At 36.0% G+C, this 12,919-nt stretch overlaps 4 protein-coding genes across 7 annotated transcripts; 2 read left to right on the forward strand and 2 right to left on the reverse strand.

Moving 5' to 3' along the window:
• Positions 1 to 819: 819 nt before the first annotated feature.
• On the forward strand, positions 820 to 3,103 carry LOC136345942 (FAST kinase domain-containing protein 4). Its single transcript, XM_066294672.1, has 8 exons — positions 820 to 1,256; positions 1,310 to 1,552; positions 1,682 to 1,952; positions 2,004 to 2,134; positions 2,185 to 2,329; positions 2,383 to 2,625; positions 2,684 to 2,756; positions 2,806 to 3,103. The coding sequence occupies exons 1-8, from the start codon at positions 927 to 929 to the stop codon at positions 3,011 to 3,013; spliced, it is 1,644 nt and encodes a 547-aa protein (XP_066150769.1). The 5' UTR covers positions 820 to 926; the 3' UTR covers positions 3,014 to 3,103.
• A 6-nt stretch (positions 3,104 to 3,109) lies between these two features.
• On the reverse strand, positions 3,110 to 6,001 carry LOC136345941 (protein SERAC1). 2 transcript variants are annotated; one of them, XM_066294671.1, is made up of 10 exons: positions 5,622 to 6,001; positions 5,325 to 5,573; positions 4,994 to 5,117; positions 4,664 to 4,940; positions 4,344 to 4,613; positions 4,083 to 4,292; positions 3,802 to 4,020; positions 3,588 to 3,746; positions 3,323 to 3,536; positions 3,110 to 3,268 (listed from the first exon to the last, which is right to left on the reverse strand). In XM_066294671.1, the coding sequence occupies exons 1-10, from the start codon at positions 5,693 to 5,695 to the stop codon at positions 3,190 to 3,192; spliced, it is 1,875 nt and encodes a 624-aa protein (XP_066150768.1). In that variant the 5' UTR covers positions 5,696 to 6,001; the 3' UTR covers positions 3,110 to 3,189. The 2 variants fall into 2 exon arrangements, with proteins under 2 accessions (XP_066150768.1, XP_066150767.1); XM_066294670.1 differs by having other exon boundaries at positions 4,994 to 5,267.
• A 46-nt stretch (positions 6,002 to 6,047) lies between these two features.
• LOC136345951 (peroxisomal membrane protein 11C-like) lies at positions 6,048 to 7,424 on the forward strand. Of its 2 annotated transcripts, none has more exons than XM_066294691.1 (4): positions 6,048 to 6,285; positions 6,653 to 6,829; positions 6,882 to 7,123; positions 7,178 to 7,424. In XM_066294691.1, exons 1-4 carry the CDS (start codon positions 6,214 to 6,216, stop codon positions 7,386 to 7,388), a joined length of 702 nt encoding a protein of 233 aa, XP_066150788.1. In that variant the 5' UTR covers positions 6,048 to 6,213; the 3' UTR covers positions 7,389 to 7,424. The 2 variants fall into 2 exon arrangements, with proteins under 2 accessions (XP_066150788.1, XP_066150789.1); XM_066294692.1 differs by having other exon boundaries at positions 6,049 to 6,285; positions 7,181 to 7,424.
• A 798-nt stretch (positions 7,425 to 8,222) lies between these two features.
• Positions 8,223 to 12,919, reverse strand: orb (polyadenylation element binding protein orb). 2 transcript variants are annotated; one of them, XM_066294673.1, is made up of 12 exons: positions 12,614 to 12,919; positions 12,420 to 12,525; positions 11,875 to 11,963; positions 11,177 to 11,328; positions 11,003 to 11,126; positions 10,794 to 10,952; positions 10,650 to 10,746; positions 10,399 to 10,598; positions 10,219 to 10,347; positions 10,005 to 10,170; positions 9,827 to 9,954; positions 8,223 to 9,439 (listed from the first exon to the last, which is right to left on the reverse strand). In XM_066294673.1, exons 1-12 carry the CDS (start codon positions 12,632 to 12,634, stop codon positions 9,197 to 9,199), a joined length of 1,614 nt encoding a protein of 537 aa, XP_066150770.1. In that variant the 5' UTR covers positions 12,635 to 12,919; the 3' UTR covers positions 8,223 to 9,196. The 2 variants fall into 2 exon arrangements, with proteins under 2 accessions (XP_066150770.1, XP_066150771.1); XM_066294674.1 differs by having other exon boundaries at positions 12,420 to 12,564.

Consider the following 12,919-nt stretch of genomic DNA (forward strand, 5'->3'; position numbering starts at 1 on the left):
TTGGACTTCCTGAATAAAACAAAAATAAATGAACCAAATAGGAAACACTTTTAATGAATATGTCAGGTCATAACAAAAAAATAACCTATTGTATACAACTATCAACTACCATTTTCATTATTACTGAAGCTAAAAGAGCATTTACTGGTTCTTGTAGTTCTCTATCTCAGCAGGCCTCTCAGGGTAATCATTGTAAAAGTCAAACACTCCTGTGGCCTTACCAAATATGATTGTTCCTACTAGTGTGGCTATCCCCAATGCTAGCTGGCCGTTATATTTGCGTTGTTGAGACGCATAGTTGGTCTGCCAGCTTCCCGAAGGATTTGGGAGATCATTATATGTACTTATGGGTGTATGATGAGCATGGCCATGGCCTGAGGAGTGTCTTAAGCCTCCTATTTAGAAGAGGAAGATATAGTTGTTTTTTGAACGTATGCAGCAATACTTGCTTGCAATATGATTCGGTCTTGCGAAGAAATACGACTTCTGCTCATAAATGCAAGGCAAGCAAAGGGGACATTCGTAAAGAAAATGTGAAAATTTACTATTTGAAATTATACGTACCTTGTCTGGCAACTAACTGGACGAACCGCTTTGAAACTTGCATTTTATTTAAAGACTTTTGAATTAAATTACACCAAGAGAAAAGCACTACAGATTTGTTACGCAACCCTGGAGGCCCCAAAAATAAATGACTTATTTGACAGTGACTCACTGTCCACTATGCACAATAATGACAACCGAGTGACAACTTGTCAGTTCTACACTTGTAACAGGAAGGGATCTACTTTTCCTACACTAAACTTTTACTTTAACGATTGTTTTGACACTAATAAACTTGTCACCTTCTACCTCCGGTTTATAGGTTAAGGTTACCTAATATTACAATATTTAGAAAAATACACTTTTAAAACTAAAAAAAAAACATGTTAAACTTTTACAGAAACATATTTCAACACTCCAAAAGTCTAAAAAGGCTACCCCCCCTAAGGAGCTTCGTGTCAGCTACTATAGCCGAAGCGAAAAGCGTTAACAATGCAACAAACCCTGAAGAGGAGAAGGATAAAACGTCCTCAACTACACCGCCCAAATCAAATTGTATGGTAAAAACCGTGTTTGCTTCAATTCAGCTGCAGGACAAGGACGACCAAATCAACACCCCATTTACTGACAAAAAACTGGAAACAGCAACAACTGTTGACGAGTTGTTATCTATATCTGAGGGAAATGGTGTGTCTCGAAGACACGCTCTTAAAGTAATAATGCACTACTTAATAATCAATGTTTAAATTTCAACATTGTGCTTTAGGTAGTTTCAATTTTGTCTGCATGGACTTCAAGTGATAAAATTGCTTTGAAGGAGTTTGAGCGGGACCCTAGATTTTTAAGACTTTGCAAAATATTAACTAAAGGGAGTATAGGGTCTAAGACAGCTAGGACTACTCCATCACCACCCTTAAAGAGTGACGATTTAACCACTGTGCTCAGTGTAACTGCTGATGATGAGGCTGCAAAGCTAGTTAGTAGTATTACACTGTCCCAGATGATTAAGGTAAGGAATTTTCTATATATATATATATGCATATATATATTCTATATATATATATATGGCACGAACATTACAGACAAAAATACAACACACAACTAAAGGATTAAGTACAAGTATAATATGAAATTGCAGGTTTTATCAACCCTTTCAATAAAACGAAGAAGATCCACTCTTCTTCTGCAGACACTAGCATTTAATATTGCCGGAAGTTCCGAACAAATGAACATTAAGGAATGTGCAGATTTACTTTATAGCATCTCATGTTTAAATTTTTTCGATGAAAATTTGTTTGCCAAATCTGCAAATAATGTAATAAGCGCACTTCAAGGTACCAATATTACAAAGAGTGCAGTAATTGGTTCAATCATCACGAGTGTTGGGCTGCTAAAGTACAAAAATCCGGGTATTTGATGTTTAAATATCTCAACTATTGATAAAATTATGTAATTTTCAGATCTTCTGGATGCCATTAGTGATTGGGTTGTAAAAAATCATACAATTTGCCGGCCTCAAGACATTTTTAGCCTCTTCATGACCCTAGCAGTGTTGAATTATATACCTTCCAATTCAAAGCATATGTTTAAAGTAGGTTTTTATTCTCTTTTTTACCCAGTATCATAAAGAATATTTTCCAGGTTTTACTGCCTCAATTAACCCCTGCTGAAGCTGGCAGACCCGGAATTTGGTTAGAAATTGTGTGGTCTTTAGTGCTGTTAAATCAAGCCACTTGTGAGCAATTAAAATCGGTGCTTCATGAAGAATTTATCAACAAACTTAAAGGTTTGTTAATAAAGTAATATCTATCAACCATAATTTCATTAATAACTTTACAGAGCAGAAAGGACTTAATACTTCGGCTATATTGAAACTTTTAAACATTGATGGAGCTGCGCATTATTTGATCCAAAATTATAAGGGTCCCAAAATAGCCACAGATCAATATATACGAAAAACTAGCTTTCCTATGGGGAAAGAAAAGGAATTGATGGTCAATTCCGTTATTGACGCATTAAAAAGTCTAATTCCTGATAGTTACTTTAGAAGTCGAGTCAATACTGGTTTGGGGTTTTATATTGGTATTGAAAACTAATTAGACATGTCTGGTAAAATTTCTTTGACAAAAACGATTTCTAGATGCCGAATGTGCTTTGGATAAATCATGCAACCCGTTACCTTTAAAATCTACAGGAAATGCCGAAATAATTAAGTAAGTTTCTGCATCATTTTACAGAGTTTGCTGTAAGTATTTCATTTAGGGTAGCCATGTTAACCTACGACTACCATGACATCTGTAAAGGCAAGTCTGACCTCACCGGAATTAACGTCTTTTGCCAACGACTGCTGACCGCTATGGGCTATAGAGTGGTATCAATTCCCTTCACGGACTTTCGAGTGACTGACAAAATTGTGAATAAAGTACAGTATTTGGAAAACCAGCTGAAACAGGCAGTCTCGCGGCAGTAACATGGCGAATCTACAGAGATATTTATATTGTTTTGTTGAAAGTAATAATGTGAGAACAATTCTTGTATTAAAAGATTGTTTAAAAAATTATGTAGATATTTTAAATCGTGTTTATATTAAAAATGTATAAAACCCGGTAATCGCCTATAAGAAAACAATCTAAATTCCAATTACTATCATTCTCTGGCATTAATGTCTTCTTTTTCTTTGACTTCCCTGAGCAAATGCAATAGTTTTTGGTACATGAATGAAAACCTAGAAGTTTGCACTTACACAAAAACTCATTTAATCCTTAAAAACTGCACGCACTTATTCTGAGGTTTACAAATCCCCAAATGATCCTGCGGAATCTCAAAGTACTCTCCGATTCCAGGATTTCCGGACTTTGGTTCAACAAGCAAGACATTGAACTTCATTGCCGTCACCACTGTCGACTTTGTCTCGACAAAAGTCAAAACCTTCATGGGTATTTGCTGCACTACTCTCAAAAAGTCTTCATGAATTGATTTTAACTGAGGAGAGTCTGCAATAGAATTTAAAAGAAAACGGCACTGAATTTCTCGATGAAACGTACTTTCTCTCAATTCCTGTACCTCAACTGAAGGCCACAGTACTAGAGACACTGCTTGATTTAAATTAGCCATTTTAGAGCCGTAGTGAGGGGTGCTATAAAATACTACGGCTTTAGTTTGTAAGCAGATGTTTCTCAGTGCTGAGTCATTACTATGAAAAGCTGGAATGCTGACATATGATAAATCACAATCAGGAGAATGCAGCTGTAAAAATACCTTTGCAAAGTATATTTTTAGCTATCAACCCACCCATTGAGTGGGTGATCCAGACAATGGGTCTTTTACCGATATCACAGTCTATGAGTTTGCGTGCCATTAAATCGCTCCGTTCGTTTAAAGTCAATTTCTTTTTTACTGAGGGACACAATGGAGCCCACATTGACAAACTCGTATTGTAATTGATTCCTATTACGCGAATGTTTTTGCAGTCTTGGGCTGGAATAATAATTCTCTTGTAACATATTTGCACTACAATCAACTTTGTCAATATATTATACCTAGCCAATCTTTAGGCCAGCAATAAGTATAAGAACCATCATCTGTCAAATCATTATCAAAATTTAGCTTATCTCCTGGACGCGTAAAAGGACCTGTGCAATCCATGTTGGCATTCAAAGGAAGATCACTACAGACAATCTCATATTCATCAGTTAAAATTTTATCTTTGATATCTTGTAAATATTTCCTAGTAGTTTTTCTTTCAGTATCTAAATTCTTAGCTGTAAAAGCTAGAATTTCCAGCTATAAATCGGCCTTACCCAATTTCTTTCTTTTGTTTATAACTCCCATCTCTGTTTGGTTTTCATTCCTTTGTCTCCAAGTGAAAAATACCCCTCCTAATAAACCGTGTACGAAAATAACGTCCACGTCCTGGGGCCTTTTGGTTCGGTTTATTGGGTGTAAAATGTATAAATTGCTTGGATATTGAGCCGCGTTATCATCGTCTAAATTGGCCAAAGCTTTGGCAGCTGGGACTGATATACGAATATCCTCATGGTTGGTCCATGAGGATAAAACACCAATCCAGCCTTAAATCTCAGATTACGTTTTTTGCTTCTGATAAAGCTTCAAAGCTTACCAGACTTACAAAAAGGCTCCAGTAAATTCTTATTATAGCTCATATAAGATAAAATTTGGCACAGTTTTACTATCACATTAACATTATCAGGATATCTTTTGTAGATTTCCATGAGCAATGGCAATCCATTTAAATCAGCAATATCTGTTGAATATTGCTCAACACTACAATGATGTAACAATGATTCTAAACACATTGGCAACACTTCTTTTTCTGTTTGAATAAAGTTGCTTAATTCTAAAGCTGAAGAATCATTATCTACTATATGACCACTGTCCTACAAAACCCCTTTAGCTGCCATAAATCTCAAGTCCATATTTCAAAACTCACATGTTCATATACAAAAACTTTTGACAAAAAATAGCCCATGCATTTATGCTGTGACTTCTCAAAGATGCTAATCAAAAAGTCCCTCATTGCATTGATCAATTGATCTTTGTTGTAATTGTGGTATCTAAAAGGAGGATCAAGAAACAGTCTTCTGTCAGCATTAGGGGTTCTTGCCAAAGCAACTGCAGTACGAGGATCAATCATATTGGCAATAAGGGCAAAATGCCAGTTATTTAAATAGTGCATATGAGCTAAGCTATTAACTGCCTTAGTTCTAGAATTTCGCTTATTAATGTTGATTAAGCCTTATCTTACAAAAAGCATGGTTTACCTAAAGTACTGATCACTGTCTTTTGTCACTGCTAACAGCCTTCTGGCATAGGCAAATTTCAGATGATTTAAAAACCATTGTAAAAGACCATTCTTTTTGTACTCAAAATTAGGGTAGATTTCAATTATTTCCTCTTCTAAGGTTTCTTCTCTGGAAATGTAGTGATCCAAATTTTGCAAAACTGAGATATCCAGGGAATTCTCAAAATTCTCCCTAGTTCGGTTTATTTGATAATATAGCCAAGCGGTGCTAAAGGAGGCCTTATAAAAAGGTTTCTGAGTTAGACTGTTGGTTTACCTGGTACCCACAACTGCTACTGAGAGGTATTTGATTAGGGATTTGTTGTCTTTCCATAAGGAATGCAGAAACATATTTTGTGAGAATTATGGAGTTTTGAAGAGAAAAATTAATAAGAAAAGGTTCTTGATTTATTTAATAAGTCATATATGAGCATTTTATTCAGTTAAGAGTTAATTTTGTATTTTTCTAAGATATTTAGAAGTATTTTATGAAATCTAACCTGACTAAATATGGCACATTGCACGTCAAAGTGAAGTTGTGAATAGCTCACAAATCTCAGGGATAGTGTTGTCTCAAACTACTTTACAATTCAACTAGAGATGGAATGATCATTTATGAAGGGATGCGTACATGATGAACGTTGGAATACCAGCTGATTGTCACAATTATAAGCATTTAATCATTATTTTATTACATTATTTAAATCAAAATTACTTTAAATAATCGAGATGTAGGATAAGGAAATAGGAAATTTAGTGACTGGTTTAAAGTACAATTTCAGGTTAATCATGCCATCTATCTGACAGAGAGAATCTCCTAAATTAATCTTCAATAGAGAGGCTTCATAGTAGTGTCTATTCTAGTCAAAATGTGCGATACTTTTAACACTGTTTTAGAAGAAACTTGTTTATTGCTTGAAACGTACAAAGGGAGAGATAAGGTACGCATAAACGTCAATTATTATGTAATAAAATCGATTCACTGTAAATTACGTTGGCCTGGGGAAAGGTTTCACGAAGGTTCTTCATGGACTTTAAACTTTAATTTAATTCAACCACAATGATCAACAGGTATCTTGTTTATGTCTAATAATTACCTTATTTGCTTCTATAAGAATATTATATTCGTATCAAGTCAACCAAAGACACAGATAATCAAGACTCTCCAGTACTCTTTCATTGTGTTAATTGAAAATGTCTGTCTACTTTGTCTTATTTTGTTTCTCTCTCATCTACTCTAATTAAAATAAAACAAAGTGCACTGCATTCCCTATGTTTTTCCTTTTGTACAATTGCGTTGTTCTCTAGATAATCCGTACGCTATGTTACCTCTCTCGCCTATTAGGAGAGCTTCAAAATGACCCGGAATTGCGCAAAAAATTTTCCACTTTCGGGTCGCAAATGTCTGCCACGCGAACCACATTGAGGCTTTTCGATGACGCCCTCGTACTACGAAACACCTTGCAGTACCGCTTTGGCAAAAATGTAAGATAGTGACTAAAACTCCACAATGTAATTTTAAATATTTACAATCTAGGAGCCTGATAAATACATGGCAGCTATGGGGGTGATGTCTAACGTATTAGACCACATTTTCCTACCACTAGAAAAGGTATCTTGGCTGGCCAAACACAGATTGCTTACTGGGCTTGATAACACAAAATGGGAAACTGCCAGCTCAGCTTGTTGGGTTTTAACTGCCTATCTCACAATTTTAAAGACTTTACGCTACTTGGTTCTATTAAAAAAACATGAAAGTTGTTTAAACAAAGCAGAAAGGTGGTGAGAAGAAGGCTAACTTTAACAGTTTAAGTGCAATTTTAAGTTTTTCAGTAGTATATCTTCTGAGAAGCTTCAAGTTTTAAGACAGTACCAATTATGGACGTTAGGGCGCGCATTTCTAGATTTTCTTCATGCAGTAAACACTTTGCCTCCAGGGTTTTTATGGTCATCCAGGCTGAAGCCCTGGTTTGTCAGTTTAATTGGAACCAGTTCCTCAATTATAGGACTGTATTTGATAATTTATAAGAAGTGGTTGAAATGATGTTTGATAGATTTTATAAAGTTGCTGATTACGGAACCGTCGTTTCTTTTATATTTTATGAGATTGCTTATTATAATTTACCTGTATTCCCGCGCAATTGAAGAAGCCAAGTTTGGAACTGTGGACTTGGCTTAAAGGTCCCAATCTGGCAGCTACTACAAGGATTTCCGGATAAACTATTATTTCAGGAACGCCACTTTAACGCACAAAAATAGTTTTAAATGGTTTTTTTATATTTTTATCACCGGAATATCGAACTTTACACAAGATCCCGCCATATTGCTATATTTGAAAACAAAAGATAAACGCTATGTGTCACCGTTCAATTGACATATAAGTGACAGTTTAAGCTATAGCCATTGTATAATAAAAAGCCGGGATATGTGTCGTCATCAAACGTAGCCGCTGTATATTTGTCTCATAACGATAATATTTTAATAACAGGTGAAGAGTAAAAAAAACAGTATCTGCAATTATAGAACCTACAGGATGGGGGGTATTATTTATTTATTTCCCGACAATTTATGAGATTAGTAACAATTTTATTTATTAGTTTGTTAATATACTACCACTTACATGGACTTTAAAATATCAACGATGCTGCGGATATGGATTAGTGCATGATGTTAGAAAATTACTCAAAAACTAAAGCAACAGTTACATTTAAAAAGATTTGTTTAAAATCTTCTTAATTACTTTTTAGGATGTATGGGGTGTTAAAATCATTTAAAACTTGTGTTAAAACAGATTTAAAACATGTTAATACAGGGAAGGAAAGCAAAAGCGCAAAACATAAAACGAAGCACCTGCATGCGGAAATGAGAAGGGTCAAAATTTTAGCAAAAATTTAATGACGCCTATTCCATATAACAACAGCTTTGCAATTATCAAAAAATCAGTCATTTTGACCGAGTTAAAACGCTCGTATCCCAATTATTTGAGATACACGATGACGTCAAAAAGGCCACGATATTACTATAATAACTCTTAACAAATATACAAACTAATCGTTATAAGTTACCTGAAAACGCTGCCGATGAAGCAACATATAATACCGGATTTAACGATCATAAGAATAAACATTATGCATTGGTGTAATGCAAAAAACCCATTAATTCCCCAAAGAACGAGATAAACAAACCAGCTTATCACTGGCAAATATATCAAACACCTTAAAACTAAAAAGAGCTAAATTTTTAAAATCGAAAAATGTTTGTAATTGATGGCTCCAAATCAAGATCAGTCGAGCCCACAACATTACAGTTTTAACGTCCAACAGATGTATGTGAATGAGAGTTTTTGGAATACCACCGTCTCTTAATAATTCGAATATCGCTTCGGATTATCTTATAAAAAATTATCATACGTCTTCAAACCACTCTGATTGCACTGATAATGCATTGAGTACATCGAGAACCTGCTTTCCCAAACTCCATATATGAGATAAAAGATTAAAACCGGTTACAATAATTAAAAAAATAAATACACACAAACATTGCGGTAAAAATAGGTATAAATATAATAAGGGGTAGTTTTACCGAATATTGTAAAGTTTTTGCAATTTTTTTAAATAGTTTTACCCCCCAATACGCACACAAACCGCGAGTTTGGGAAGAAGGTCCGGAAATTGGTCAGAAGCTCATCTTTGCCCCACACTCAACTTAATAGATACAAGAAACTATTTAAATACTTACTCATTGAGTAAATATCAACCTCGCAAGAATTAAACCTTGCAAAAAACTTAAAATCTATCAAAAAACAACAAAATCACAAACAACGAATCGCTCTCTCAAATGTTTTCAGATAACTTAATTGAGACCGAAATTACCCGGTTTTAGGGAGTTACTTACATCCCCTGTAGTGTTTTGTCGTCGCATTTGTTTGGAGTTGCGACTCATTGGATTGTGGTGGCACAGTTCCGCACCGTGTTGCAATGACCAGCAGGACTGGCAATAGTACCGGAAACAAGTCAGATCCCGACAAAAATACGGCCCTTGTTGGAGACCGCATAAAGAGCAAAGGGAGTCTTCCAGGTACGGATCCACTTGGACCTTTTTGGAGGGAAATGTGAAGGTAAAAATAATGCTTGAAAAGGAATTACGTTTTTGCGATTTTCCATTTAGAGGCCATACCACAATAACTCAATTTTTCACAGTTAATTGGCCAATTTGATTAAATTGATAGCGCTGTAAAAATGTGCGCGATAATTTACAATCAATTTGGAACGTAGTGGACTATATATTTTCAAATGCCACCATAGAGAATTCCAACTTGTTTCGTACAACTGCGTTCAAAATTTTTATTTCCGACCACTTTAATAATCCAATCCAAATGACAATATGCTGAAGGAAAATAATGGAATAAATATTTACTAGTAGATACAAACAATCCTAAAATACCATTAAAGAAACCCTAAATCATCCAGCATGCTAACTCACCTTTTTAGCGAATTTTGCAGCCTTGATTTCAATAAAAGAAGCAGATACTGCTTTCATATAGGATCGAGGATTGTTGAAGGTAACCCTCCCTGATCCAATGGGATATTTATTCTTATCCGTATCAATTCCTGTAAAAAAAAATATTAATGCTGAGGTAAAACGTCCATTGAAACCTTACCTGCATAAACCACACCCCCAAACAGATCATCCATGATTTTTGCGAGACCTTCTGCATTTAACATCCCATGCAAAGCACCCACAAACACAGTCATACTAGGATCCAATTTCTGCGGTGCCATTTTCGTATAGTTAGAGTCGCTCAGGTACCAGGGAATCACTTGAATCTAGAGCAAAATTGTAATTACCTTTTTTTATCAAAACATCTAACTTACATCTTTGGACCTCATTTTTTTGGACTCGATTTTGTAGTAAAAATTCCCGTTGTTGGCGTAATTGTTTGCGCAAGCTTGCAGTAACGCCTTGACAGATTTCTCAGATTCTAATATGAGGTAGGCATATCCCTGAAAGTGTTTTGTTGCATAAAAATTAATCTGAATTTTTGATAATTTTACTTTGGGCTGAGAGGCCTGCCTGTCTTTCCCAGGCCATTCGATTTTAATTGGGTTGAACTGGCGGAAAATCCGCATCAGACACTCTTCCGAGATATCCCATGGAATCCCTCCTAGGAAAACCTTGCTGGAATATCCTGAAGGTTTTTCTGAGCGCGGTGGGAGAACTCCACTCCAAGTGGTGCATACTGAGTCGTAGACCGCTGAAAATGAACTATAAAACATCTAAAATGTTTAAGTTAAATTCTTCTTACAAGCAGCAGATCTGTGAAATCTGGCAGCTCGATCTAAAGAATTATGCTCAGGAAGAGGACTGAGAACCGATTGGCTTCCCCGCCACCTTTCAGACAACTATAAAACAACCGTAAAATTCTAACACGAAACGTAGAACAACTAACCTGATGGTTAGGCAACAAAGAATGCAACAAGGGTTGCTGTAGATATTTCAGCGTTTGAAACGCCTGAAGATTTTGCAGATTCGATAAATCCACGTCAGAAACTGAGTGAGTAGACTCCAACAAGTTTCTAGTTAAGTTCTCACTCAATGAAATGGAATTCTAAATATTTGACATTTTGGTTTAATTCCCATAAAAAGTCACCATCATACCAGCAAATCAACAATTTCCATGTTCGTTTGGGAAAACCCGTCAGTGGAGTCCGATCTTGAAAAGTTGCGCCCTAAAATGGGGTGTTTGGGCTGCTGCTCGAATTGGTTGCTTCCGCATGACTCGCTACATGATTGTTTATGAAGCAAAAACTATGCCAAATTTTAACTTTTTACCTCAATGAGACACTCCTGAAATTACCGGCTAAATAAGGGGGACTTGCTGGGCTAGATCCTGCGCTCCCCAACGAAATATTTCGTTGCAAATTCTTAGGGCTGTTGTAGCTGGTGGGGTAGCCGGAAGGCAGTCTGGCCTCATCGAAATTACCCTATATAAACAAGGGCCATTATCGTAACTTCGAGAGCATTCTGTCACAGTTATAATGCAAGACATTGGGATGCGTTTCTGGCAAATGGCCCGGAAATTAAACATTAAAATTAATGTCCGGATAAAATGGTCTTCAATAAAATTCAGCCAAAACGCTGAAAAATGTAGGCAGCATTTACTTGGTGTACAGGGCGCTTTAGAAATGCGAAATTGTCTATTATTAAACATTGAAAAAGGAGGAGACAAGAATTGAATGCCGGAGCTGCAAATGTAATAAGGTATATGAGGGTATCTCAAGAAATTATTTTTATCATCAACAGTTATTTTTCACCACGAATCTCTGAAATCGCAAATTATCACGAAATAAATTTTCAGGGAAAATACAAAAAAAATCTGTATAAAAGGAAATTCGCAGTTACAAAAAACCACCTATAATCCTTATTATACCGCTTGGTCGTTAAAGAGCCAATTTCACATATTTTCCGCCCTGTATATATATATATATATATATATATATATATATATAAGGAAAAAACTCAAAGCTCACCTGCATGGTTGCGGGACAGGGCGGCGGTGTGCCAATGCTCAACTGGTTGGACATGTTCAAGTTAAGCAGACCGCGTGGCGTGTTCAGACCTAGCAAATCCGAAATGGACATTATCCCGCCTATTCGCACACAAAAATCACTTCGAAACAGATAAAATCGCTGAATTAATAAAAAAAATGTACGAACAAAGAGCAAAAGTCAAAAATGCTCAACTAGAAGTGGCCATTTGCGAAAAAACAAGCGCAAGTTGACGTGTCGGAACGAAATGGCCGGTCACAGCCTACTACAAATAAAATGATAAGTTTTTGCGGCTTTTTGGTACGTGTATTGTAAACATTCAAGGAATTTTTGGTTTATTTTGTACTTTGTTGGGCAGGAATTCCTTTTGGTTTTACTTGTGTGCGTATCTACAGGGTGTTGGGACTGATTACGTTGTGAAAACCAATGAATAAGTGAAAGAATGAACTTACGGAGCGTCTCAAAAGATTACCTTAAGAAAACCGCACTCGTATATTTTAAGATCGGAACAGTTGAACTGAACTTACCATGTTCATCCCATAAGGCATCTTCCTGATTCAATAGGGAGTTTATAGAGAAATTCTGGAGCATGTCCAGTGTTAATTGGTTTTGCTCACTATTTTTCTTCAAAACCTGAAATAGACGCGGGGGAGTTGATCACCGTACAACCCTCTGTTTTGTCCATTAATTAACCCCAGGAGCAAGTTACCTCATGTCTTACCTTTTGCTGATTTGAGTCCATCCTATTGACCGAAAACTACGTAGATCTGCACTGTTAGAGATAAATAAAACCGAGTCAAAACACACGTCCTACTCCTAAATAAAAATAACGAAAACAACTATTTGAGCAAATCTTTGCGGCTCACCCGCAATTCGGAGCAAAAATTTCAAATATTCGTCGGAGATATCGCATGCGTGCAAAAAGGGCTGCGCTATGTAAACATTCTAAAAAAATTGTGTATTTTGCGAAGAATTATTATTGAACAGTGGCGGACTTGGTACAATAATGTGACAAAAAGCGAATAAC

The sequence above is a fragment of the Euwallacea fornicatus genome, chromosome 21 (assembly GCF_040115645.1).
Source record: "Euwallacea fornicatus isolate EFF26 chromosome 21, ASM4011564v1, whole genome shotgun sequence".
Lineage (NCBI taxonomy): Eukaryota > Metazoa > Arthropoda > Insecta > Coleoptera > Curculionidae > Euwallacea > Euwallacea fornicatus.